Source organism: Arvicanthis niloticus, chromosome 18 (assembly GCF_011762505.2).
Source record: "Arvicanthis niloticus isolate mArvNil1 chromosome 18, mArvNil1.pat.X, whole genome shotgun sequence".
In the NCBI taxonomy this organism is placed as follows: Eukaryota; Metazoa; Chordata; class Mammalia; order Rodentia; family Muridae; genus Arvicanthis; species Arvicanthis niloticus.
In genome coordinates this window covers 18,451,656-18,478,744 of record NC_047675.1, presented here as the reverse complement: position 1 = coordinate 18,478,744, position 27,089 = coordinate 18,451,656, and the positions used below count along the sequence as shown (strand labels likewise).

General features: G+C 42.2%; 1 protein-coding gene across 3 annotated transcripts in view; it reads right to left on the bottom strand.

Moving 5' to 3' along the window:
- Rbl2 (RB transcriptional corepressor like 2) overlaps positions 1 to 20,811 on the bottom strand; it is a 53,447-nt gene extending 32,636 nt beyond the window's left edge. For 2 of the 3 annotated variants that reach the window (XM_076915607.1, XM_076915606.1), the window contains exons 1-9: positions 20,458 to 20,811; positions 16,554 to 16,684; positions 14,708 to 14,908; positions 12,114 to 12,178; positions 7,196 to 7,324; positions 6,185 to 6,345; positions 6,039 to 6,103; positions 4,696 to 4,882; positions 1,007 to 1,173 (exon numbers count right to left, since the gene is read on the bottom strand). In XM_076915607.1, the coding sequence (XP_076771722.1) occupies positions 1,007 to 1,173; positions 4,696 to 4,882; positions 6,039 to 6,103; positions 6,185 to 6,345; positions 7,196 to 7,324; positions 12,114 to 12,178; positions 14,708 to 14,908; positions 16,554 to 16,684; positions 20,458 to 20,688 (1,337 nt within the window). In that variant the 5' untranslated portion in view covers positions 20,689 to 20,811. The remainder of the gene's footprint in view (positions 1 to 1,006; positions 1,174 to 4,695; positions 4,883 to 6,038; positions 6,104 to 6,184; positions 6,346 to 7,195; positions 7,325 to 12,113; positions 12,179 to 14,707; positions 14,909 to 16,553; positions 16,685 to 20,457) is intronic. The other variant, XM_034522895.2, reaches the window with a different exon arrangement.
- Positions 20,812 to 27,089: the final 6,278 nt, after the last annotated feature.

Below are 27,089 nucleotides of genomic sequence, written 5' to 3'. Positions count from 1 at the left end.
CTTGGGAGGCAGAGGCAGGCGGATTTCTGAGTTCGAGGCCAGCCTGGTCTACAGAGTGAGTTCCAAGACAGCCAGGGCTACACAGAGAAACCCTGTCTCGAAAAACAAAAACAAACAAACAAGAAAAACCAGATTTATAACAATTACAATGATTGATATTATTTTTTTCTGGAAATTTTTCAGCATTTCATTTTTTTGAGTATGTAAATTTTCTTACTGATAGGAACTACACAGTGTTTTTGTTATATGGTAAATCCTATCCATTAACTGTATGTATGTATGTATGTATGTATGTATGTATGTAGTATGTATGTACATAGTATGTATGTATGTATGTATGTATGTATTTATTTTAAATTATCTTACATGTAAGCACATGTTTTTTTGTTTGGTTGTTTGGGTTTCAGGTTTAGGGGAGGGTGCAGGCAAGGGGTTGTAAAGAAAAGATCTTATTTAGCCCAGGCTGGCCTCAGACTCGTGTAGTAGAGGATGACCTTAAACCGCAGAGCTTCCAGCTTCTACTTCCCAAGCACTAGGAGGCAGGAAGGGGCTGCCTCAAGCAGGATTCCTGCCTCACTTCCTGTTCCTTTCGATTTGCTGAGGACAAACATAACTACTTTCAAAGGCAGGTAGACAGGGTCTACTGTAGTTACTGTCTCCTACACCACATTAAATATGTCTGAGCAAAGAAGATTGTCTTCTACTTACATAGCTTCTTAAAATTTGCTTACTTGCTTATTTTTAAAGCAGGGTCACACTCTGTGGGCCAGAGTAGCCTCAGATGTGTGATCTTCCTGTCTCAGCCTCCGGAGTCATAGGATCACAAGCACCATGCACATGTACACATTTTATACTGTCATGTCATTTACTGACTAATAAGACTAACTGCACACTTACTGTGAAATTGTAAAAGAGTAGCGTAAGGCACTAATGCTGAAAAATTACGGTAGGAAATTGAACAATGGTCGACAACTAGCTCTTGGAAGACAGATGTAACTAAACCAACCTGAGTAACTGCTCCAGCTTCTCACTGGGTGCATTCCTGAGGCCAGCCAGCATGGTGTGAAGACGGCTCAGGCTGTGTGCAGATGTGGAGACGGGAGTCACACAAGGGCTGTTCTCCTGAACATACCTCACGCCAGTCAGTGGTGTGCAGACTCTAAGCGCTTTAGACTGGAGGAGGAAAATGGAGGGAGTGTCTTTAAATTACACCACAAATAGGAATTCAAGACAACGAGACTTTCTATTCATATATGTTAGTGCCTCAAACATCACCATTCGGGAATTTAAACATAATTCCATGCAAAGGTTCCATTCTCCAAAGATGTGGGAAAGAACAATACATACTCTAGGCAACTAAAATTGTGTTAACTGTAGAGATTAGGTATGTGCCAGGACAGGGCAGAGCACAGAGGCACAAGGTACTCACTCACTCACTCACTCACTCACACACTCACTCACTCACACACTCACCCACACTCACTCACATATTCACCCACAGACACACTCACAAACTCACACATACTCACACACACTCACTTAATCACACACCCACACACTCACCCACACACACACTCACTCACACACTCACTCACACACTCACACTCACTTGCACACTCACACTCACTCCACACTCACACACTCACTCACACAAGCTCGCTCTGTCTACTAGCTCTCCTTCTGGGAGCTCACACTTGTAAACATTAAGAGCATCACTCCCTGCACTGACACACTCCACAGCTTCAGTCCACTGCTGAAGTCTGACACTCAAGGATGAGCACAGGAAAGCAGTGGCTTAGATATGGCCTAAATGAGAATCAATGGATCAATTTATTTCAATCTCATGCAGGGAAAGTTCTCATCACTCTCCCCTGGCTGGCTTTCTTTTCTTTTCTTTTCTTTTCTTTTCTTTTCTTTTCTTTCTTTTCTTTCTTTTCTTTCTTTCTTTTCTTTCTTTCTTTCTTTCTTTCTTTCTTTCTTTCTTTCTTTCTTTCTTTCTTTCTTTCTTTCTTTCTTTCTTTCTTAAGATTTATTTATTTTATGTGTGTGAGGAAACTGTTGCTCCCTTCAGACACACCAGAAGAGGGCATCTGATCCCGTTACAGATGGTTGTGAGCCACCATGTGCTTGCTGGGAATTGAACTCCAGACCCCTAGAAGAGCAGTCAGTGCTCTTAACTGCTGAGCCATCCCCTGGCTTTCATTGCTAGAATCCAGGACAGTTTTTCTCAAGTCGAAAGGCCTTCAGAGAAGCAAGTTAGCCAACATTCTTGAATACACAGATGAAAAATATGTGAACTTGTGTCAAAGAATTTAAGCATGAGTACATAAACTGGCAAATCAGCTTCTCTAACTGTTCAAAGAAACTCTAAAAGGTGAAGCTAGCTTGGAGAATTTTTAATAGTGAAAATCCAGCAACCGTCCCTGAGCGATGACTGTACTCATCCTAAACTTTTAAAAATGCCCAGCAAAGATTTTACTCAGTAACAGAACTTATTCAATCTCAGGACACAGAAAAACAGAAGATGCTCACTAAAGGGAAGTAAACATGTGTTCCATATGCCTTAAACAACAGCAGAGCCATGACCTTCACTTTGTTTCAGGGAAATCATACTGCTGTTTATCGGCCACAAACGGCCGGGGTGGCTCGGGTCAGAGCTGCTATCTTGGCTTCCTGTGGCACCCACTTCCCTGTGTGTGAGGCACCACCTGCCTGTACTGTGAGACAAAAATGTCCTGGTGCATACGAAGAGCTCCTAGCAGCCAGAAACAGAAAACAGTCTCACTCAACCACAAGCAGCACTGGTCTCGTAGAAACAAAGTGTGACAATCACAGCTTCCTGCTCAAAGTCCTCAAGGCAGCATGGGGCTTCCCATGTTGGTAAGGGGCTGAGCTTCACTGTCCCCTGCTATTGTCACTCAGGGGGTACTGTCTTTTAACTCAGGTATAAAATACCAGGCCAGGTGCGGTGGCACACACCTTTAATCCTACTCAGCACTCAGAGGAAGAGGCAGGTGGATCTCTGTGAGTTCGAGGCCAGCCTGGTCCATTTAGAGATTTAGTTCCAGGACAGACTAGAGTACATAAAGAGATCCTGTCTCAAAAATCCAAACAGCAACAGCAACAAAACCCCAGGATATACCTTCTCCCAGTAGAGACAGGGTTTGGGGTGCTCCAGAACTCTGCCTTCAGATGATTGGTTCTCAACCTTCCCTTTAATACAGTTCCTGACCACCATCATAAAATTACTTCGTTGCTACTTCATAACTTAAATTTGCTACGGTTATGATTATAATGTAAATATTTTTGGAGACAGAGCTTTGTCAAGGGGGCCATGACCCACAGGCTAAGAACCACTGGTTCAGATATTCATTCTCACTGCTGAGAATCTTCACTATGATTTTAACCATCCAGACCCACGTGACTCCAGAACATACAACCAAAACTTCAACCTCCCCAAGAAGCTTCACTGATACGTTTCTAAAATGCTCACCCAGGCAACTAGGTCTCAAATGCTATGTGCTAATAACCCTCACGTTTAAATATACACCAGACTTGCTTTTCCCTCTTGATAAATATCAACAGTAAAATTTTAGGGATAACTACTACGTGGCATGCATTATCCACAGCACTAGCTTCAGCCCTCCTGAAGCTTGTACTCTAATGGAAAAAGACAGAACAGCTCAATTTTACCCAAGGCATAATACTAAGAGCAAGAACAGCAGAGTCAGGGAAAAGGTCTTGAGGATGGGGTATGCTGGGCTATTCCTTTAAGGGTAAGTAAGGGCACAGGCTTTGATCTGGTGGCAAGAGGAGTGAATCATGCCTTTAACCACAGCACTCATGCAGCTGAGGAGGCAGGATTGCTATAAATGTGAGGTTAACCTGGGATGCATTAGGAGACCCCTGTGTTAGAAAAGAAAAGAAAAAGGAAGGGAGGGAGGAGGAAAGAGAGGAGAGGGGTGAGGGGAGAGAGGGGAGGGGAGGGAGGAGGGGAGAGGGGGGAGAGGGGTGAGGGGAGAGGGGAGAGGGGGGAGGAGGGAGGGGGAGAGGGGTGAGGGGAGAGGGGTGAGGGGGGAGAAGAGAGGGGGAGGAGGGAGGGGGGAGAGGGGTGAGGGGAGAGGGGTGAGGGGGGAGAAGAGAGGGATAAGGGGGGGAGGAGGGAGAGGGGAGAGGAGAAGAGAGGGGAGGAGAGAGGGGGAGAGGCAGAGAACAGGCCAGTATCAAGCCTAAAGCTTCTCAGTTACAGGAGATGAAAATCAGAGTCACTGGTCTCCATCAGTCTAAAACCTGTTTTGGGTGCAACAGAATTTTCTCAGAGAATGACTGTAGATCCACAGGCTCCAATTAGGGTTAATTAATGTTTTCTAAATGTCTCTGTGACCACTGTGCAGGGTATGCACTACTGCCCATTTTTTCAAAAGCAAAGACTGCCAGCAGGATGCATCTGTTTAGACTAACAGTCAATTTTCTTCTCAGACCTAACTAAAACCTTTGAAACAACTTTTACTAAATAAAAAAATAAATCAGTAAGATAACTTGAATTTTCTTTTAAACATCTAAAACATACATACAAGCAGGATTAAGAAAAGACAACAGAAACTGGTTCCCTCTTGCCTCAGCCCCATCTCTCCCAGGACTTTGAAACGTGGTCATCACATGGAGCTCACCTGTTTTCTACTTGACTTGACTCACCTTGTCAAGACGCTGCTGCAAGATGTCTCTCATCTGTGCTCGCTCAGCACTCTCCGTACCCGAGGCAGCACTTAGACACCGTGAGAGAGTCCCAACTTCCTCCTCAGCATCCTCGCCAAGAAATATCCGTTCATCCAAATTCCCAGCGGCTAACACGTATTCTTCATACGCCTTATTAACAGCCTTACTATGGGGAAAAAGGAACACCATTTCAGCTTGCGTTCCACGCCACTCAGTGTTTTACTACAAGATCTGGTAAATTTCCTAAAGCCATTTATCTCTGTAGAGTAACTCCTCATTACAAAAACTGAAGAGAAGATGTAGCTTGCTTTAATCTGTGTGTCCAGCACACACTGAATATATTTTTTCAATAGTGTGTCAAGGTAGGAGCCCTGAACAAACATGCCTCCAATAAGATAATAATAATCACTCAATATTCTAAATTATACTAACCTGAAGTATAAACAATGAACTGGCATATGACCATGCAGGAACACTACCTCAACTGTTCTTAGCACCTCTAAGGACATGGTATTGCCACATTTGTTACCTCTAAAGATCCAAATATGTGTCTTCTTTTCCTTTGCTTAACTTTTTTTTTTTTTAGAGACTAAGTAGCCTCAAACTCACAATCACCTTGCCTCAGGTCCCAAGTGCTGAGATGTCAGCCATGTGCCCTGATGGCTAGGTACAAAAGCATTTCTTTCGTCTTTTTTTTTTTTTTAAATATGTATGTATGTATGTATGTATGTATGTATGTATTTATTTATTTAATGTATAAGAATACACTGTCGCTGTCTTCAGACACACCAGAAGAGGGCATCGGATGCCATTACAGATGGTTGTAAGTCACCATGTAGTTGCTGGGAATTAAACTCAGAACCCCTGGAAAAGCGGTCAAAACTCTTAACTGGTGAGCCATCTCTCTAGCCTACAAAAGCATTTCTTAATTTCAAAATTTATAATCCATAATCTTGAGTAATAAAACTTTGAACAGAACAAAAACAAGTTTCACTGAGCTTAAAGACAAGTGCTTATAATAAGTAGAAGTTTCCAGAACTGTTATGGCTTCTATGAGTTCTGCCATAAAGCATTAAAAATGGCCAAACAGTACAAACACTGAGCACAAGGGCTCTGCACAAGTAAACTAAAATATCAGAGCAACCCAGGCATGGAGAGGCAGAGGCAGGTGGAGGTTAGCTTGAATGGGAGGCCAACCTGGTCTACAGAACAAATTCCAGGACAGCAGGACTAGTAATAAAAACCCTGTCTCAAAAAACAAAAACAAAACCCAAGCAGCTGAACAAAGCTAACCCAGCAGGTCTACAGCATTAAGTACTCACAAACTCTCTCCAAAGTTTCCTGGTTCCAGGAAGCCAGTAAGATTTTCTTCCTTCCCCTTGAGGAGCTACGATGAAAAGAAAGGTCCTTGGGTTATGTGCAACCAAGTCTTTATCCAGAAAACATCTGTATGTTGTTATTTACAAACCTTTTTTTCAAAAAGTTTCCTAATATAGGGTTTCCAGAAATGCTCCTTGATCCCCTTTGCCTCCAGCACCAGACCGTCATGTAAGGAGCAGAGCTTCTCAATGACACACGGGGGATCAGAGGAAGGTTTAGAGTCCTTGGGGTGGCTGTCCTCTAACAGGCCTATGATGTGTAAAATCACAAGACGGAGACACTGGTCAGCATCAACTAGCTAACATACAATACTCTGAAATGGAAATGTTAGTCTGGTCAGAATATGATTGGCATGTATAATTTACATATACCTCAGTTTTACATTTAGTAAAAACTAATTTACATATACCTCAGAAGATGCCGAGAGATGGAGACAGAGCTGGATAGATATGCAGCATCCCCAGGACAAACAGACAACGAGGGACATGCTTCGTCAACCTACACCCAGTGCTCAGGAGGACTGTCATGAATTACCTGAGCTGTAAGATCCTGTCTCACATAGGGGAAGGACTACATAAATTATAAATTAAATACCTTTTAAAATGGTGGCGGAGATAAAGGACATCACCACTCAAAAGATTAGTATGTGACTAAAGGCTGTCAGAAAAATAAAAAGTTGGGGGAATATCTAAAAAAACATCAGCAATTGTGTTCTGCAAATGAGCCTTACATTCGAATTTATACATATATACATATATATATATATGTGTGTATATATACATATATATGTATATATAAATTATAAATATAATATATAACATAATATATAATATATATTAATATATATATTTCTGCCAGGTGAGGTGGCGGAAATATATATATTAATATATATTATATATTATATATTATATATTATATATTATATATTATAATATATAATATTATAACCTTTAATCCCAGCACTCAGCAACATATTGTATGACTCAGGTGGCAGAAGCTCTGCAATACTCATGTTCTCTGAGGCTAACAAACCTGCATCTGGGGATACAGCTCCCACGAGTAAAAATCATGCAGAAACGTGGGCTGTCGATAAACTTACCTTTAAAGTTAGGGTTCACAAGTTCTTTACGGTTGGAACATTGTAGGGCATTTCCATACACTAAATCTAATGCACACAGCAGAAGATGGTAGGAATTGACCAGATCATCGCTAATCATGGGGAAGTTTCCTACAGGGTTGTAAAAGTCACAGTTAAATCAGCATCCACTGCACAGTATTGTAAAAACAATTGCTTCCTTTAGTTATAATGACACCATACACCATTAGACCAGGCTGGCTCAAGAGTGATACTGTGTTTTGGCAAATTTACATTTTAGGACACTGATATTTTAATGTATGTCTAAGAATTTAGTGAAAACTAAAACTTACTTAAATTCAATATACATTCAGTAGGCATCTATTAAGTAGCTAGTATGGAACTAAAACTTTAATTATTATTGGTCTAGTCTTTGGAATTCTGTAACAAATTATTTTACATAAAAAAGTTTTTCTGCAGTGAAAATAACTAGAAATATTTAGAAGTAAACCACTAGTAAATGAGCTATGATTTTTCTCATATCCGTAATCTAAAGAGAAGAGAGCCTTTATTAGAGCAGTAATGGTAAGTGTTAGATGGTGTTAGAAGTCCGTGCGCAGCTTAGAACAGATCACTCCAGACCAAATGGTTCCAAGGGTGGGGGGGGAGGTTATTCAGGAGATAGGGCAAAGGTGGGGGGGGGGGGAAGATGGAAGAAGAGAAGTAGAGGCCAGCCATGACCACGTGGAGAGAGGGGGAAGAGAAGGGGGAGAGGGGACAGAGAGAAGCTAGAGGCAAGAGAGTAAGAGATTAAGAGATTAAGAGAGAGAGGAGGGGGCAAGCAGCCCCTTTTATAGTGAGCCAGGCCTACCTGGCTGTTGCCAGGTAACTGTGGAGGTGGAGTTTAGACAGAATACGAACAGTAAGGTTTTAAAATCCTTTCCTATATAGCAATAAAGGTCATTCACATTAATCCAACGGAACGCACATACAGACATTTGACTTCAAACGCTACTACTGTCCCAAGGATAACTGTCATGCTTGTAGCAAGAAAGAAAGAAAGAAAGAAAGAAAGAAAGAAGGAAGGAAGGAAGGAAGGAAGGAAGGAAGGAAGGAAGGAAGGAAAATGAATCGAGCTCACGCCTGCAGACCTGCCCTTCCTACAGTGCTGTTTATGAAGGATGCTGAACTGCTCTGTTTAACTCTAGCGAGCATCTGTCTGAAGAGCCACTGTCACACCTCAACATTGTCACACTGCAGACACAAAGCATGCATCACACTTTCACACACAGTCCTACCAGAATCCATCCAGCATACATGCTTTCCTTCATCTCAGTTGGGAAAGTCTGTTCCTCATTAGCTTCCTTCCAAAGAAAGTAACCACCTACCTTAGTTTTTTCTTTGGGGGAATAGGTTGAACCAGATAGATAGATAGATAGATAGATAGATAGATAGATAGATAGATAGATAGATAGATAGATAGATCCTGCTGCTGCCAGAAAGGCAAATAGTTATTAGGAGATTAAATTCTGCATTGGTATAACCAAGCTAACTTGCTTGCCTCTACTATAAAAGGTCAAATCTTAAAAGTCTACCCCTATTATACATAAAACAGGAAGCAACACTTCCTGGTTTTGAGCCATCACTAGCAAGCCTGGACTTGTTCTTGTGTGTGCTCGCTGCAGAGCAGGTACAGCAGCACCGTAACTCCTAACCACAGGAGGAAATGTCCCTAGAGGTCGAGTTCTAAATGAAATTTCAGGACAGTCCAAACAGGACATATTAGCCATCTCAAACCTTGACCTTATAAATGGACCATAATTTACAAGCCACTTTACCATTTAATCAAGAGATAAGGGCAAGACTTAACCTCTAGGTTTGGCTTACTTGTCCAGAAAAACGTCTTCTGTTTTTATGAAAACAGAAAATGGTCTTCTGCTCAAAAAGCCATTCATGTGACAGCTCAAACTTGTCACTTGCCATGCCAAATCAACGAATATAGAGAAGGAGCTTATTATTGGGAGTGAGATTATCTAAAACAACCATAGGCTACAGACAAAACACATCTGCCCCCGAAAGAAAGCAAGAACTGAACTAAAGCAGCTAAGTGACCAACCCAAGCACACCACATAGGCCACACTGAGCTGTGCTGCGCCTCTGAACTCAATACTAGAAACTTCAATCCAGCCCAGGGAACAGAGACTCCCAGCTCAAAACAACAAAAAACAAAAATCAACAACAAAACCCCCAAACCAAAGCTAAGTGCAAATGATTCTGGCTGAGACTCTGCCATTATTCTAATAGTTTATGCACTAGCAAATACATTCACCCCTAAGCACACACAAACTAGATTAAAATCCTAGTAGCCACAGTTATCCAATGCGATCGTAAGATTGCTATCATACGTAATGCCAGTCACATAAGCTAATATGGCAGCCTTCACAGAAAAGCCCTTGCTTTTGTTTTGTCATTGATTGATATCACATTTATTTTATTTTATTTTATTTTATTTTACATGTGTGGTGCTCAGGATTGAATACAGGGTCTTGTGCATGTTGGACAAGCACTCCACCACTGGGCTATGTCTGTCACTTCTGACTGCACTCAAGGCTGCCAGTACATATACAAAGACTCTTCCTTCCACTGGGCACACAGCTCAGGAATGATGGAAGACTCCTCTGTTGCCTTAGAGAGGACCAGCTGCAACTACAACACTCCCGGAGACCACACCTTCATGTTCACCCTCAAACAGGAAGACAGGAGAGCTGGGTTCAAATCCTTACATTATTCTTTTTTTTCCATTAATTAATTTATTTATTCACTTTAGATCCTGATCACGCTCATCCCCCCCCCCCCCCGTTTCCTTCCAGGCCCCCTTAAACAGTCCCTCCCTTTCTCCTCTGAGAAAAGGAGTACCAACTCACATCAAGTAACTGCAGGACTAGGTACATCCTCTCCCGCTCAGGTCAGGCAAGGCAGCCCAGTGAAGGGAACAGGATCCACAGGCAATAGAGTTAGACACAGCCCCATTTCCAGTTGTTGGGGGACCCACAAGACCAAGCTGTATATCTGCTACATATATGGGGGGTGGGCAGCCCATATATGCTCTTTGGTTGGTGGTTCAGTCTCTGGGAGTTCGAAAGGTCCAGAGTAGTTGATTCTGTTGGCCTTCCTGTGGAGTTTCTATCCCCTAATGGCTCCTCAATCCTTCCCCCGACTCTTCCACAAGACTCCCTGAGCTCCGTCTAACGTTAGGCTGTGGGTCTCTGTATGTGCTTTGGTCAACTGCAAGGTAGAGGCTCTCAGAGGACAGTTATGCTAGGTTAGTATCTGCAAGCATAGCCTTATCAGTTTCTGGCTTTTGTTGCCTGATCTTGAAGTGAGTCAGTTGATCTGATAGAGGGAATCTCTTACACAATAATTTCCCCTTATCCATGGCTTTATTTTTATAGTTACCTTTGATCAACAGAAAAAAAAACATCAAATTGAAAATTTAAGAAATAATTCTCAGATAGGCAGGGATGCCAATAATGAAAGTACTAGGGAGACTGAGGCAGGAGGGCCACAAATTCCAGGTCAGACTGGCCTAAAGACTCAGTCCCAAACAAATAAAAACTACTTTTAAAATTGCATGTTTCACTATTCTGCCCAGCTCTGTGGACAGCTCTGTCCTCCCTGTGTCGTGCATGTTCAGGCTGAATATGCTATGTGTCCATAAGCCAATTAGCTCTTTTTGTGGTTATTTGATCTACTGTCTCCATACAGCAGAGATTTTATTCAAGCAACCTGTATTTCACTTAGCAATGTTCCTAAGGTAGTTCAGCAACTTGCCAAAGAAAAGCCAGAAGGTGGAAGTGTTTCCATTAAGTGAAATGAGTGTCCTTAATTTAAATTTTTAAAAAGGTTTTTTAAAAGGGCTGGATACATGGCTCAGTGATTAAGAACACTGGCTGCTCTTCCAGAGAGCCCAGGGTTGAGTTGCCAGCAACCTCTTGGAGAATCACAAGCATCTGAATATCCGATGCCCCCTTCTGACCTCCTCTGGTATGCATGCACATAGTGACAGACATGCAGGTAAACGCCCATGCATAGAAAACAGAATCCTTAAAAGAGTCATATGCTGATGCTGCTAAGACTTAGAGAAAGACAGGTAATTTATAGAGACAGAATTTAGATAGCATCTACTATACTACCATAACTGCTCTGGTCTTATCTCTTACTGTGTTTGATGTATAAAGTAAACTTTATGTAGGTATGTATAGCAAGAATCATAGCATTCAAGGGGTGGAACTATCTTTGGTTTCAGATCTTAGGAGGTATCCTGCAAACATAAAGGGGGGCCTCTAGTATGCATGCAACTCCATCCAACTCTAACACTTTGTATCCCATTGAACTATCTTAGTGGCAGCAGTCTGCACAATCCAGAGAGAAAAACCTAACGTATGTAATTGTACCTTCTCCTTTAGACCGTTAAGCATTATCTATACAGAATATACCGAAGTCACAGAGGTGTACTTAGTGCATGTATACCTTGTATAGAGTAATGGAATGAAAAGAAGAGAGAAAGAGATTCTAAGTATCTGATTAAGTTTAGTCACACTTGTCACCTGTAGACATGCAGTCATCAGACCCATTCTGAGGACTTCAGTCCCACTCAGTGAATCAGACACAGTTTATGAAGAGCAGAGCCCCAAATACAGGCTAATGCAGTGTGCCGTGGTTCTGTTCGCAACTCGAAAGAACAGCTTCATGTCAAAGCGGTGTGGACAAGACTAAAGTGAGGGGTGTGCCATGTAGTATGAGGAGACGTGGATACTGTGAAGACAGTACCGAAGAGCCTAGGACGAGAAGTGAGGCGTTCCTACTGATTCATAATACAACAGACAAAATCAGCACCTAAAGCCTGTTAGCTAATTCCTGTTCGAATACACAGTACTCTTACCTTTTGCATATATAAAAAGCACCCAACAAAAATGGAAAATTTCAGATGTGGTACAGGGCTGTCGCCTGGAGAGGGAGAAAAACAAAGTTAGGAGACAAATAAGAATCACAAAAAGACCACACAAAGGACTCAAATCAGATATGAAACAAGCCCCAGGGATAACAGATGTAGCTTTTCATAGAAATGTACAAGACGCTCTGCCCCAACCAAATACTGAAAGCAAACAGCCGGGAGGCAGGAAAAGCAGCTCAGATGCAAAACAAACAAAAACAAACAAATAAAATTCTTTCTAAGTTTCTGGGGTCAAGATACATAAGGCACAAAGAGGAAAAACTACAGCTCTTGCGATGACATCAGTACAGCTGCTAACACAGCTTCCAGGCTGCGGGCAGTCTGGGGTTATTGCTTCTCCTCATGCACATGGACTGCAACCCTCTCCCTAAAATAATCCACACTATAAAATCATGAAATGTCATTCTGCAGTAAACTCTGGTCTGGGTGGGGGGGGGGGGGCTCAGATCTGCTGTAGCTTGGCTTTTCTGCCAAAATCTCTTGCCAGTGCTTAAACCAGATTTCTATTGGGCCCAAATCACAAGAGCCTCATCTTTTGCTTTATTTTTGTTTTCTGAGACAGGATCTCATGTCACCCAGGCTGGCCTTGAACTTGCTATTTAGCAGAGGCTGACCTTGAACACCTGCATCTGGAAAATGCTAGGATTACAGGTGTACGTCATCATGCCCAGCTTTACAGCAGGATGAAGAAGAGCAAGGAGAGGTTTAGTTCTGGTCCTAGCACGAGCAGGCACTTGTTTTCCTGGCTCTTTCTCCTTCATCTGTCCAAGTTACTATAGGTAGGAGTGGTACTGGATCTAATGTAGCAGCTTATTGCAGCACTCAGGAGGTAGTAGAATCTGTAGCTCAAGGTCATGCTTGATTATTTAACATGTTCAAGGATACCTGGGATACATGAGAGCCAGTCTCAAAATGAAAAAAAGTTAGGGCCTTTCTGCCACAGTATATGATAACCTATTTATGATTTTGATCAGCCTCAAATATAAAATTTAGGCCTTTTTGCTTGTAATATATAAGCTATCTAAATTTTAGCTCTTAACATTAGGGCCCTGGAAGTACCTAATCGATCTGTTCCTCAAGTCCCTCTTGCTGCCTCTGCACATACAAAACCTCTGTTTCCTCTGTACCAAAGGCCCCATCGCTATCTCTAGTCATCTGCCAAAGCCTACCCAGTTCTGCTTCCTCTATGCAATGGTATCAAACGGGGTCATCTAGGTTTATCTTGGCCTCAGAAACCTCACTTTTCTGTGTCTGCTGCACTCCCATGGCCTGTATGTTACTTCTTGTCTCTTGTTTTACTGTCAGCTCTCAGAAGAGAGACCATGGTTCTGTTTGAATGCCCATCCACTGCAGTTCTACCCACTGTCAGGTGCATGGACCGTCTGCTCTCTAGGAGATTCCCCATGTAACAAGGCTCAGACTCTTAAGGTTGTCATATTACATGCTCACACCTGAGAAGAGTGCTTGCCTCACCACACACAGTTACGTGCCATACATCGTAGTATGACTTTTAGCAGAAAGTGCTAGAAAGTGCCAAGACCTATAGAGTAAACGAGGTGGTAGAACATTCCTTCAATCCCAGCACCTACAAGATCGATACAGAAGGATAGCAAGTTTGAGGCCAACCTGGGCTACACAATGATATTCCTGCCCCCATTTTAGGGGGTTTTGATTTTGCTTTATTTCTCTCCTTTCGGCTGAAACAGAGTCTCTTTTATAGAGTCCAGCTGATCCTCCTGCCTCAGCCTCCTTAATGCTGGGATTACAGTTCTGTGTAACTATGCCCTGCCTCTTGTACATTTCTTATGAATACTGTTGTAGCTCTATTGAAGAGGAAATTTCCTCACATACTTTAAAAGCAAAGTTTCCCTTTCTGTTTTAAATAACCTTGGCTATTAAGTTTGTATTTGTAATTGTAATTGTAAGGCCAGAAAACTAGCTAGAGTAAGCTGGTTTTGTAGACCTGACCAGAAAACAAGTTCACAGTAGTTGAAGTTTCTTTGGTGTTGACTGGTTGTGAACGTCAAACTCATTTCAGGGACTACTATTCAGTTTGACATAAAGGTCAAATAATAGAAAATATCTGTATCTGATCAATACCAAGAAAGTCAACTGGAAAAGGTTCTTGGGGTCTGACTTGTGCAGCCTTCACTTTTGGTTGTTTAAATAAAAAGGGAAAAATTATATCAATGTAAAATCCAAACATTTTGAATTGTGAAAGAAACCAGGCAACTTCTAACACACGGCAGAGAGCAGCAACAAATTATTAGTCACAGAAATACTTTTTAAGCCAGTTGTGGTAGTACGTGTCTTTAATCCCAGGACTCAGAGACAGAGGTAGGCAGATCTTTTGAGCTGGAGGCCAACCTGGTCTACATAGTGAATTCCATGCCTCCAAGGCTACATAGCAAGATCCTGTCTCAAAACAAACAAGCAAAAAAAAAAAAAAAAAAAAAAAAGTCCCAGCTTCTCAGAAGGAGTTACTTATGAAAGCATTTTCCCAGAGATGCACAGACACATACCTCTGCTTTCTTCCTCTTTGCTGGCGAGGTTGTTCTTCTTGGGGATATTTAAAAATGTCTTGGAAAATGGGTTCATATTTCTTAAAAATCACGGCGGAAACAGTGAAGTTCCTTTCTAATCTTTCAGTACGTTCTCGAAAATGTGGGGGTAGATTTGCCATGTCCTCCCACTTCTTCATCTTGTTAAAAAATTCAATTAGGCTGATATTAAAAAATAAGAATAAGGTACTTTAGTAACGTAAAGGTGATGTTGTGCCAATACAAGCAAATGCCAGTACAGTAAACCAAGTCATTTCGTTGAGTTATATTTGGACAAGGACATAAAATCCAATGGACGCCTTTGAGGAGCTTAAACTCCTACCCTCTGCCTTCTTTCTCCAGCCCTCCTGACCTACTCTGCTCAGGTTCGGTTTCTTTGTGTATATGTGTGTGTAAGTGCATGTAGCTGACGTGTGGGAATGCACATGGAAGACAGAAATTGATGCTCTGTGCCTTCCTCAATGACTTTATCACTCGGATTTTTCTGCTGGGTGTGGCAGGAGCTTTTACCCATGGAGTCTTCTCATTGGCTCCAGCTCAGAGCTTTTAAATACTAGAACTACCAGGCTGGAGAGATGGCTCATCATACTTAAGAATATTTGCTGTTCTTGCAGAGGACCTGGGTTCAATGCCTAGCAACCACAGGCCACACACGACCATCTTTTCTACAGTCCCAGGGGATCTGATGTCCTCTTCTGACCTCCTTAGACACCAAACATGCACATGGTACTACATACATGCATGCAGGCAAAAATGCTGTACACATAAATAAAATGAACCTAAAAAATTTTAGAAAAATACTAAAGTTAGGATAGAAATAGCCAAAAATTCAATTTATACATCTTCCTAATCGATGTCTCCACACCTCCCAAATGTTACTCCAATTCTGAAGCTAGTCTGGTTATTTTTCCATACATATATTCATAAAAAAATAAGTAATATCTTTTGTTTGCTTTTACATTTTATGTAAAATGTATCATGCTATAAGTAGCATTCTACAACCTAATCTTCATTTAATGTTTCTGAGATTCATTAATGTCAATACCTGGAAATATCTAACTTATTTAGTTAATTACTAAAACCATTCCTTCCTGTGAACATACAATAACTCTCTGCACTCACTCAAGGAACTTCTGATTTCCCTTTAATAAAATGGTGTAGGACTGGAGAGGTGGCTCAGAGGCTAAGAGCATTTGTTGCTCTTGGTAGAGGACCCAGGTTCTGTTCCAGCAGCTCACAACTAACTGTAACTCCAGTGCCAGGAAATCCAGTGCCTTCTTCTGGCCTCCACAGACACCAGGAACACACGTGGTACACATACATACATGCAAACACTCATACACATATAAAAACCATGACTTTTTGAATGTTGCAGTAAACATCTTCAGATGTGTGTAGGAGTTTCTTTAGGATCAGAGAGCATGTGGCTTCAGTTTTACTACATAATCCCACGTACATTAAAACACAAGTTCTATGCACACGTATCTAAGCATATTGCCTCATAATTCATATTTATTTACCTTTTCAATCCGTGCTATCTTCAAAAGCTTCTCAATACCTTTATTTAAACTTATAGCATCATTATATAATAAGTTATAACCTTTAATGCATTACAATGCAAACATACTCAAGTTCGTACAATATGACCCTGACTCTGAAATGGTAAAGGAAAACCACGACTCAGATTCTAGATTCAGTTGTGTACATGTTAGATGCTCAGAAAATAGTAAACAAAGAGAATTTTCATTATCAGTGTGATTTCTAAGCTTCTTTTAAATTTAGCTACATTCTACATTTAAGCTCTTACCTCTGCTCTGAGCATCGAAGGATTCTAGTTAAAGATACATAGTTTCCTTCAACAGTCCCTTTGCTCACAGTTGGAACAGATTTTCTGCAAGCTACATATAAGGCACATGCTAACCAATGAAGATCATTTCCCTGAAAAAGAAAACAAGAGTTTTAGCTAATGACTTCTCTGTGTTTCAGTGTAAAACTTTGCGCACTCATATTGAAAGTGATATTTCTATGATGGCCCTGGCCCATGGCCTCTTCCAGTATGTGACATTGACATTCGTCCATGCATGGCACTGTGTCTCTGTTCCTTTACCTTGAAGCAGGTCTTATGCACCGTTACCTGATTGTCTCTACTGATATCACAGGTAAAAGTGATGCTATACCATTTCAAAGGTCACAGAAGAGAATGCTAATACCACCTGCTTCCATCTCTGAGGATGTCATAACCAGCATAGAAAAAGTGTGACTCCCTTCAACTGTCAGGCTGAGAGAGAGAATATGGTAGTGGCCAGTTATACACAGAGAGATGCCCAAGGAGCCCTGCCATGCTGAGCTGTACCTACCCTTGTCAGTACTCAATGCTTCCGGGTGAGACAACAGTAGTTCTGATGGAGAAATGTGGCATCTCCTTTGTACTGTATGAATTCCCACACCACAGCATGGTATCCCAGCAAGGATGTTAGGATCCAGACTCAGGTCTACATGCTTGCACAGTACATTGCCCATCAAGTCCTCTCTCCTCTCCTTAAACACAGCTCTGAGCAATGGTTTCATATAGTGTTTGGTTTGGAGGATGGTTTTGGCTTTGATTTGGGGCACTGCTGGTATTAGAACTCAAGGCCTCACTGCCATCCACACTCCACTGCGGCACATCCTCAACCCCATGGTGTCACAGTTTCCCCAACTGTATGACCTCAAGGGAAACTGAGCTTTTCAACTACTGAATTTTCCTGCCATCAAGATCTATTAGGAAGAATACAGGTAAGCAGTTATGATGTCATCTTCGTTCTAAAAAAGGGTTTAAGGGAGATGAGAGAATTTATAACTACATGTAACAGGAGGTGTTAGTGCTAGCTCTCCTTTCTCCTCTTCCTTTCCTCCTTCCCACTCTTAGCTCCACCCATGTCTTCTACCACCCAATCACCGAACTTTACTGCAAATACAATGTAGCAGGAAATTATCCGGCAACAACTACATCATTCCCAGAAAAGGAAAGAAAAAACAGTGTTACCAGTGAGAATGTTACAACACTTGAAGGATAAAGGAAACGAAGAAGGACTTTGTAAAGTAATACAGGCCCAGGGACCAACAATAGACGAGAAGAATCCTCTGACCTGGTTCATCATTAGCTCTAACAAGTGTCTGTTGAGAATTCCTTAACAGTCACTGTCGGGCTGAGGAGACAGCTTGGTGGGTCATGCTTCCCTGGCATGCTTGAGGTCTTGGGCATTAACTGAATAGAATGGCCCATTCTTACAACCTCAATCGGCTTGAGGATCAGAAGTTCAAGGTCATCCTCAACTATACCCTCAGCAAGTTCAAGGCCAGGATGCACTATATGAGACCCTGTCTCAAAAACAAACAAACAAACAAAAAATGGCAGCTGTGGGGAGAAGTCATTTCAAATTTACAGTCCATGGCCGTATAACTCAAGTAGATCAGCCTCGGCTGCATATTAGAGGCTCCATATTAGAGATCTCACCATGGGCAAACTACTTAAGCCCAGAGGTTTCATTTTCTTGGCTGACAACAGTGAGAATTAAATAAACTACAAGAATTCAGAAAATGGGGCTGGAGAGATGGCTCAGTGATTAAGAGCTCTCCCAGAGGTCTCTGGTTTTATTCCCAGTGCCCATGTGGTGGCACATAACTGTATAATGTCAGATCCAGGGGCTCCAACACCTTCTTCTGGCCTGTTTAGGTTCCAAGCCTGCATTTGGTACACAGTCATACATGTGGATGAAACATTTGCATAAAATAAAATTGTTTTAAAAAATCTCAGGAAAACAGTTGAGACCATTCTAAAGCAGATGGTAAGTATTAACTATCAAGTGACCTTTATTTTCTCTGTATGCTTTCAGACACCTGCTCGCCCACATTACAGTATTCCTTCCTGACTGGAAACTGGTGCATCAGGGAGTTTTAGGTTTCGCCTACTGCTTTATTCCCAGCACCTAGAAAACTATGGCAAGATACAGAGGCTCAGGAAATATTCCAAAATAAATAAATATTCTAAGGTTGTCCTAGATGTGCTATGATAAACACCATGACTAAAAGCAACTTGGAGAGGAAAGGGTTTATTTGAGTGACAGGTTACAGCCAGGAACTCCAGGCAGGAACCTGGGGGCAAGAGCTGAAACAGGTAATGCTTCCTTAGGACCAGCAGCTCAGGACCAGCAGGGCAGCATAAGCCACAGCAGGCAACATCACGTAGCAATGAAGGACATGCCCCATAGGCATGCCCACTGTCCATCTGATGCAGGTGACTCCTCAAATGAGGTCTCCCCCTTCCCAGGTGTGTCACGTTGACAAGGGTAAGCTGGGCTAAGAATCAAGATTAAAACCTCACTAACCAATCCAAATTTAAAAAATAGATAATAAACAAACAAATAAATAGAAAGCCTCGGCCAAACAAGAAATAGTGAATATGTTTTCAAAAATAATTTACTAATCCAGCTGGCAAGGTTGGGTAGGTAAAGGCGCTAGCTGACAAACAGATCTAACGGACCCGCAGTGATCCACTGGTGAAAAGATAAATTCTCCAAAGTCGTCCTCTGACCTACACACCTACACACACCTACACACACAACACACATAACACACACACTAATTTACTAAACATCTGTTAAATGCCACTTGCATATCTGACACCAGGCTTCATTTGACTCTGTGAATGGAAGCTTCTGCTATAATGCTTGTTCTTCATAATGCTATCTCTAAGGTTAAGTCAGAGTTCATTCGGGGGTATTTAATGCCCTTCAAACCAGAAGTCCTCTTCTTTGTCTGGCTACAGGAAGCACTGAGTCAGGAAGAAGGCTACGGCCTCTTCAGCCAGACTGCTTCAGTATATGAAATTTTCTGCACACATACACAACCATTGCTTTAGTTAAGGTTTAGGTAAGCACTTTGAAATGGGCACACATAACAAAACTGCTTACACAACAAAATGGAGTTTCACTGTGGTTAAAAACTTGTCCAGAGTCACTCAGATCTAGGTCTAAAGCTGCTATCTATCTTTCTTTCTTTCTTTCTTTCTTTCTTTCTTTCTTTCTTTCTTTCTTTCTTTCTTTCTATCTACCTTTCTTTCTTTCTTTCTCTTTTTGTGGGTGTAACAAATGGAGAGAGGGGAACTCAGTGTGTGACGATTTTTTTTTTTAAATGGAAATAAATAGACTCAGAAGAATGACACAAGTACAGCCATATTATAGTTAAATAACACCTTGCTTAGCCTTCGGATCGAGGGTCTCTTTGCCCTTATCTTTCCATAAGCTATATATAAAATCGAAGGGCCATACGCACAGGCAGCTGAAAAACAATCCGGACTTCCGTGTCACTTCCCATTGGCCCATACAGGGGAGGTGCCTGCAGAGTTGACAGGCACTGGCCCGAATAGCCATTTTCGTCAACTTCGAGCCCCGTCCCAAGAACGGAACATAACAAGCCTACACCTGGATGACAGCCAAAAAGAGTGCCCAAGCTCAACAACAAATGTTGTGTGTCTACACTCGCTTTATATCTGCCAGGGGGTGGGGGGCAACAAATTTTAAGCCGTTCTCACACGTAAGCAAGCCCGAAACTTAATGCGTTAACTCTGACGGGTGCAAAGCCAGGGCAGAGGCAATGGTGCGGTGCAAAGGACCGAGTGACTCCAGGGCCACCCCGAGTCCCCGACTTCCGTGGAGGGTCTGAGCACGCACCTCCAGCGTGTAGCTCTCGCTCATGCTGCGGTAGCTGCTCCAGGCCTCGGCGCGCGCCGTCTCGTCCATGTTGAGGCGGCTGCACAACTCCTCGAACCGCTGCTGGATCTGATGGCTCGGGGACCCCGCGGGCTGCCCGCCGTCCGCGGCGTCGCCATCCTCCTCCTCTTCCTCTGAGCTGGCTGCAGCAGCAGGAGGAGGCGGTGGAGACTGTTTGTCTCCAGATGCCATGTCACACCCCGAGGCCGCGGATCTTCAGATGCGCTCAGGGCCCGGGCCCGCAGCCATTCAAACCGCGAAGTGCCGGCCCGTCAGCAGCCCGTACTGCTACTGTGCCGCCCCCAAAGCTCCTCAGTCCCATGCGGGCACCCGTAGGTCTGAGTATGGCCTTCTGGGAAATGTAGTCTCGACCGGGATCTCAGTGGGACCAAAAGTCATGGAAGAAGAAAGCAAAAAACCGAGCTGTGTTTCATTTAAGGGCGAAAGAACGAGCCCTCTCCTGTTTTTAAAACTATCTATCGCTGCCCACCTGCCTAGGCAAGACCCACAGGCCAATCCAACAGAGAGGATTCCTCAAGTGAGACGTCTATGTCAATGCTATCTTTGGTTCAGAATTGACCTCACTAACAAAAACAAAATTAAAAAAAACCCAAACCCTCAACCAAACAAATAATCATGAATGTGTTTTCAAGAATAACTTAAAAATTATATTAGCCATCAGCTAAAGTTTATTATAGATAAAAGAAAGAACAGGGACATCTGGGTGAGTCCAGAGTGGACATGACTCTGAGCCACGTGACATGGGAGGGGGGACGGGGCGAAGGGAAACGAGAGAGAGAGAGAGAGAGAGAGAGAGAGAGAGAGAGAGAGAGAGAGAGAGAGAGAGAGAGAGAGAGAGAGAGAGAGAGAGAGAGAGAGAGAGAGAGAGAGAGAGAGAGAGAGAGGGAGAGAGGAGAGAGAGAGAGAAACCAGGGGCAGCAGCCAGGAGACCCAAAGGTACAAAGAGCTAGAATCTAAAATGTCTGGATTATGTAGGGAGGAGCAGCCCACTCCCTGAGCTGTAGAGTTGGGGGGTGGGGGGTAGGGGGTGGGGGGCGGGGGTTCAGGCTATGGTAACGGGTAGAGGTTGAGGGTTACAAGGATAACGGAGCAGCCAGGTCCTCTTTGATATGTTAAATAGGCACCTCAGCCATTTGTCCCCAGGTTTGAGCACCCAAGTGGCTCAGCAGCTATATTTGTTATTTGAGATGTTAAAGCTACAGAATCTCTAACTAAGCTTAGGTATGAGGGAAATTCCAAAGATTTTGCTCTTGGAGAAGAACCTTTTAAGGTACATTGCATGGGCTTGGAGGTGGAGAAGAGACTCTAGTGGAGATAAATACATTGATTGACAAGGGCTGGGGAGGTTCTCAGTGGCAAAACCTCGTTCACCGGAGGCCAACCCGTACAACTCAAGTTGGGGGGCAGGACGGGGGGGGGGGTGTATTAAAAGCCAGGAAAGGTGGGTTGGTTTGTAATCTCAACAGTGGGAAAACATAAACCGGTGGAATCCTGAGGCAAGTCTCATTTGCTGGCCAGTGAGAGACAGGATCTGAAAAACGAGAGGGGCCTGGGAAATAACACTTGAGGCTGTTCTGTGGCCCCCATACGCACGTGCACAGACTTGAATATGCACACCAATGGATTCAAACACATGCACACGTTCGCAAACAATACTGACCAAAAAGGTACTTACGTCTAGGTCCCGAGGACATTGGATTGAAGTCATCATCCATTAGCCATTTCAACAATTTTGTACAGGCTGGACAGACAGCTCAGTGGTTAAGAGCACTGGCTACTCTTCCAAAGGACCTGGATTTGAATCCAGACAACCATGTGACACTCACAACCTCCTTGAACTCCAGCTCCAAAGGCCTTTACACCTGTACTAATGTCCCCTCTCCATCATAATCAGCTATCTTGCCTCAAGACTTCAAATAAATGTGAGATTTTACAGTTTCAATACAAATTAATTACACTTAATGGGTAAGATTCCTCCATCCATGTTTATATTTTGATCTCATTTACTCCCCCATTTACTCTTTTGTCCCCTGGCTCTCCTGTTGATCCCCTTCCATGTCCCAACTAACCTCTTTTCTCTTTTATGCATTTATTATTTCATGACCCAGTGAGTTTAATTAGGGTTTTTCACAGGAGTGTGGAGGGTGGAGAGGGGGGAAAGGGGCTATTTACAGGCACAGAAGAAACTTACCAGTGGCTATGACAGAGAAGAAAAAAATGTCCTTGGGGAGAGTAGAGTCTTGTGAACTCCTCACTCCTAGCAACCTTTAACTGAAAGACCAGGACTCTCCTGCATGCTGCCTTCTGGTTGTTGGGGACCGCACTAGCCCCAAGTTGGGGCGGCCAAAAAACGTCGCAGCCCAGGCAAAATGTTGAGGCCCAGGCCGACCCACGTTTGGGCGGCCACTGTATCCCGGCCCAAGCTGCTGCTCCGGTCTGCAGGTCGGGTTTCAGCAAGAGCGAGGGTGACGGCAGATTCTACCTAATGTCTGAGATTCGTCTCTGATGATCCCTCTATAGTCTCTGATCTCAGTCTATATTCTCTGATCTCTGGTTCTGTCTTTTATAGTCTGACTTCTAAGCCACGCCTCTAAGTTACACCTTTAATCATGCCCTTAGGTCTTGTCTCTAACTCTGATCTCTACACTTCTAAGTCATACTCTTAAGTCACACACCTTTAATCTCACACACCTTTAATCTCACACACCCCAGGTATCTAAACCAAGATTATCGGAGTGTGCTCAGCTGTTGTAGGCTATTGTAATTTAAATCTCATGTCAGGGTATATGGCTCAAGATGGCTGCAAAGCTGATAGCCGCTTTCTGCTAAAAGTCGGCCCCCAACACTGGTGAGCAGACCTACGGAGTGGGATGGCTTCTCGGCAGATTTTTCCAGGTGTTTGGTCTGCCTTAGCTCCCACGGCCCTGCTCTTGCTGTCTCTGGTTTTCTGGCTTTGGCCCCTTCTTACACCCAACCCAGCTACATGCTTGATATATCTACATTACAGGGCATTAAGCTCTGGTGATTCTCCCCCCCCTCACCCTGCCGCACAGATATAACAACCATTACCAACCCTGCTGATACCTGTCTCTCGCACTAAGGCTCTCTTAGTTTGTGAGTAATGTCACAGTCCGACCTTTAACCTCCCGTGATCGCCTCCCTCCTTCAAATACAGCCCTCAACAACTCTGTGGACAGACCAGCAATACAGCGCAGCTCTTCCCTCTTCTGCTCTGGAGGAGTTTCAAGAGGTCTTATGGCCTTTGCCAAAGATTTCTCCTGGGGCTGGAGAGATGGCTCAGTGGTTAAGAACACTGACTGTTGTTCTTCCTGATGGTCCTTAGTTCAATTCCCAGCAACCACATGGTGGCTCACAATCATTTGTAATGGGATCTTATGCCTTCACATACATTAAATAAATAAATAAATAAATATTAAAAAAAAAATTTTACTTGGATATCCTGTTATGGGAGAGACATGTAGAGACAAAAAAGACCCCAAAATGACAGGACCCAAAGAAAAACAAAAATTCTCACTCTCTATTATTAGTTGGGCCATAACAGCTTGGAGCTTGACCCAGTGACTCAAGAGGACTCAAGAGGCAATGAGAAACTAAGGTGCTACACCCTAGATGACCAGTCTCGGGGAGAATGAGTGACTGCATAAAATTCATCTGCCTTCATTATAAAAAAAAGTTATCAATTAGTCTATGTGTATGGGTGTTTTGCATGCATGTATGTTTGTACACTGTATGTGTGCCTGGTACCCATAGAGGTCAAAAGAGGGTGTCAGATCCTCTGGGACTGGAGTTACAAGGGCTGCTATTTATTTATTTTTTCTTTTAAAAAAGAGTTTTTTTATTTGAAGTGTGTGTGTGTGTGTCTGTCTGTCTGTCTGTCTGTATCTGTGTCTCTGTGTGTGTCTATATGTAAGTATGTGCTGGAGATTGTGTGTGCCTACAGAGGACAGAAAAAGACATTGAATCACCCAGAGCTTGTTACAGGGGGTTGTGGGCTGCCTGGTGTGGGTGCTAGGAACTGAGCTGAGATCCTCTGCAAATAAAATGCATAAATTAAAAAACGTGTTTCTATACTTTTACAGCCTTTTATATCTCTTTCACACATTGAATGGTTCCTTTTGTCTTTTTAATGTGATATTTCATTAAGCAATAATGATCTCTTATTATATTATATTTAGAATTATAATACACAGTGAAAACAAACAAGTTTCTCAGTGTTCCTAAATTCCTGACATGTTATTCTTTGAGATTCAGGGTCGATGAATCAGCATTTCTCAGAATATGCAAATTTCAAAATTATAATGACTTTAAACATATTTCTAATAATCTTGACACTCTATTATTTGGATACCTAAGATTCATGTTTAACGAATACAATTCTGCCTAGCTTTTCAAAATAAGATTCCTGATGTGATATTAGACTTTTATTTTAAAGCCATAAAAGCTTGGACATAGGCCATACCTAGTTACTTTTTGTGTTTTATAAAGTAGATACAGCTAGACAATGGTACCAAAGTGTAAATTATCATTTTTAGCATCTACTTTAAATTGCTTGATGATACTGTTTATATAATGCAACTTTATCCCCCCATAAATTTTTATATTATTTATATTTATTTATATTTGCTGTGATCATCGTATCTCTTTACAGCAATGAACTAAGACAAGGTGACCAAAAGTTAACTTTCCTCCACTGATCAGTCATTTGAACTTTGTTTGAACTCGACACGGGTTAGTGGTAGGAACTTTTAAAGACCCCCTAGGTCCTTATCATTGGTCCTCTACCAGTCCTTCCATCTGCATGGACAAGTCAGGGTTTTGCCAACCATGTGGCTTTCCCCCTAATCTTCATTGGTTTAGGGCTCTAAGCTTTGGTTGTTGAACACTCAGAAGGAAACTTTTCAAGACTTAGTCTTGAGTAAGTGTTGAATTTTATTTTTTACTACTGTATAACATTTAGACATTGTTTAGTCAAAAACAGACTTTCTAATGACTTGATTTCAGGACTCAATTCTCTACATAGTTAAAAGCCTGACAAACTTTACTGCCCAAAATATAATTATGACAAAACATTATTTTTGTTTTTTTAAAGCCATTTTTGTAAATGCTACCAAGAGCAGATCAATACCCTGAGAGTCTCATTTTTTTTTTTTTTACTTTTATTATGTTTATTTACATGTATGTGGGAGCCTGAATCACAGAGGTCAGAGGATAACATGTTGAAGTTGGTTCTTTCTTCACATGGTCCCAGGATTGGTTGTCAGCATTTGGGGCAAGTACCTTTATCCACTGAGCCAACCTTCCCCCATTTTTCTTCATGTGAATGTCTAAAGCTATACATTTCCACTTACTTTGGCTACATTGTATTTTCATTCTTTTTTTTTTTTTTTCTTAATTTTCTTTGAGGTCATTTCTTTGATCCACTGGTTATTTAAGAAAACATTGTTTAATTTTTACATATTTGTGAATTTCTTTTTTTCTTTCTTTTTTGTTTTGTTTTTTCAAGATAGGGTTTCTTTGTGTAGCCCTGACTGTCCTGAAACTCACCCTATACACCAGGCTGGCCTCGAACTCACAAAGATTTGCTTGCTTCTGTCTCCTGAGTGCTGGGATTAAAGGCATGTGCCACCACCACCTGGCTCATGTGAATTTCAAAGCTTTGTTACTGACTTCTAATTTCTACTGTGGTTAGAAAGCACCTTTTCTGTGTTGCTCTTACATTTTGAGAGATTGTTTGATGGCCCATGGTCTATCCTAGTGGGGTTTGGGGTGTTGGCTCAAGCCTTGTACTTTCTTATTGGCCCTCTGTCTTGCTGTTCTAAGACACCATGACCAAGGCAACTCTTATAAGGACAACATTTAATTGGGGCTGGCTTACAGGTCCAGAGATTTAGTCCATTATCATCAAGGTGGGAGCATGGCAGCATCCAGGCAGGCATGGTGCGGGCGAACCTGAGAGTTTTACATCTTTATCTTGAGGGCTGCTAGACTGGCTTCCAGGCAGTTAGGATGAGGATCTTAAATCCCACACCCACAGTGATACACTTACTACAACAGGGCCACACCTTCTAACAGTGCCAGTTCCTGGGCCAAGCATATACAAACCATCACACTGGGTATTAGAAGGTCCACCTTTTCTTGTTTCTTGTGCACTTTTCCTTTCATTGTGTTGGATTTTGTTTCAGGTAACTTTTTAGTCTTGCAGTGTTGATAGCACTGTAAAAAAGAGGTGTATTCCATGCATATATGTCTTAAATAATTCATAATGTGTGAATTAATTATGACAAAGGCTGGCATGTTGAATCAGTGGAGACAGAGAGTAAACAATGCTAGGGCATTAATTATCTGGAAAATATTTAATTATGATTCCTATCTTAGTCTATGCTACCAAAAATAAATTCTAAGCCAATAAACACGTTAAATTTTTTAAATAAAGAACACAAAAGCAAATACGTATGTAATTTGGGGGTGAAATATTTTTGCATGAGAAAAATATTAACGATGGAAACCATAAAGGAGGGAGATCGAAATGACCACATAAAAATTTAAAACTT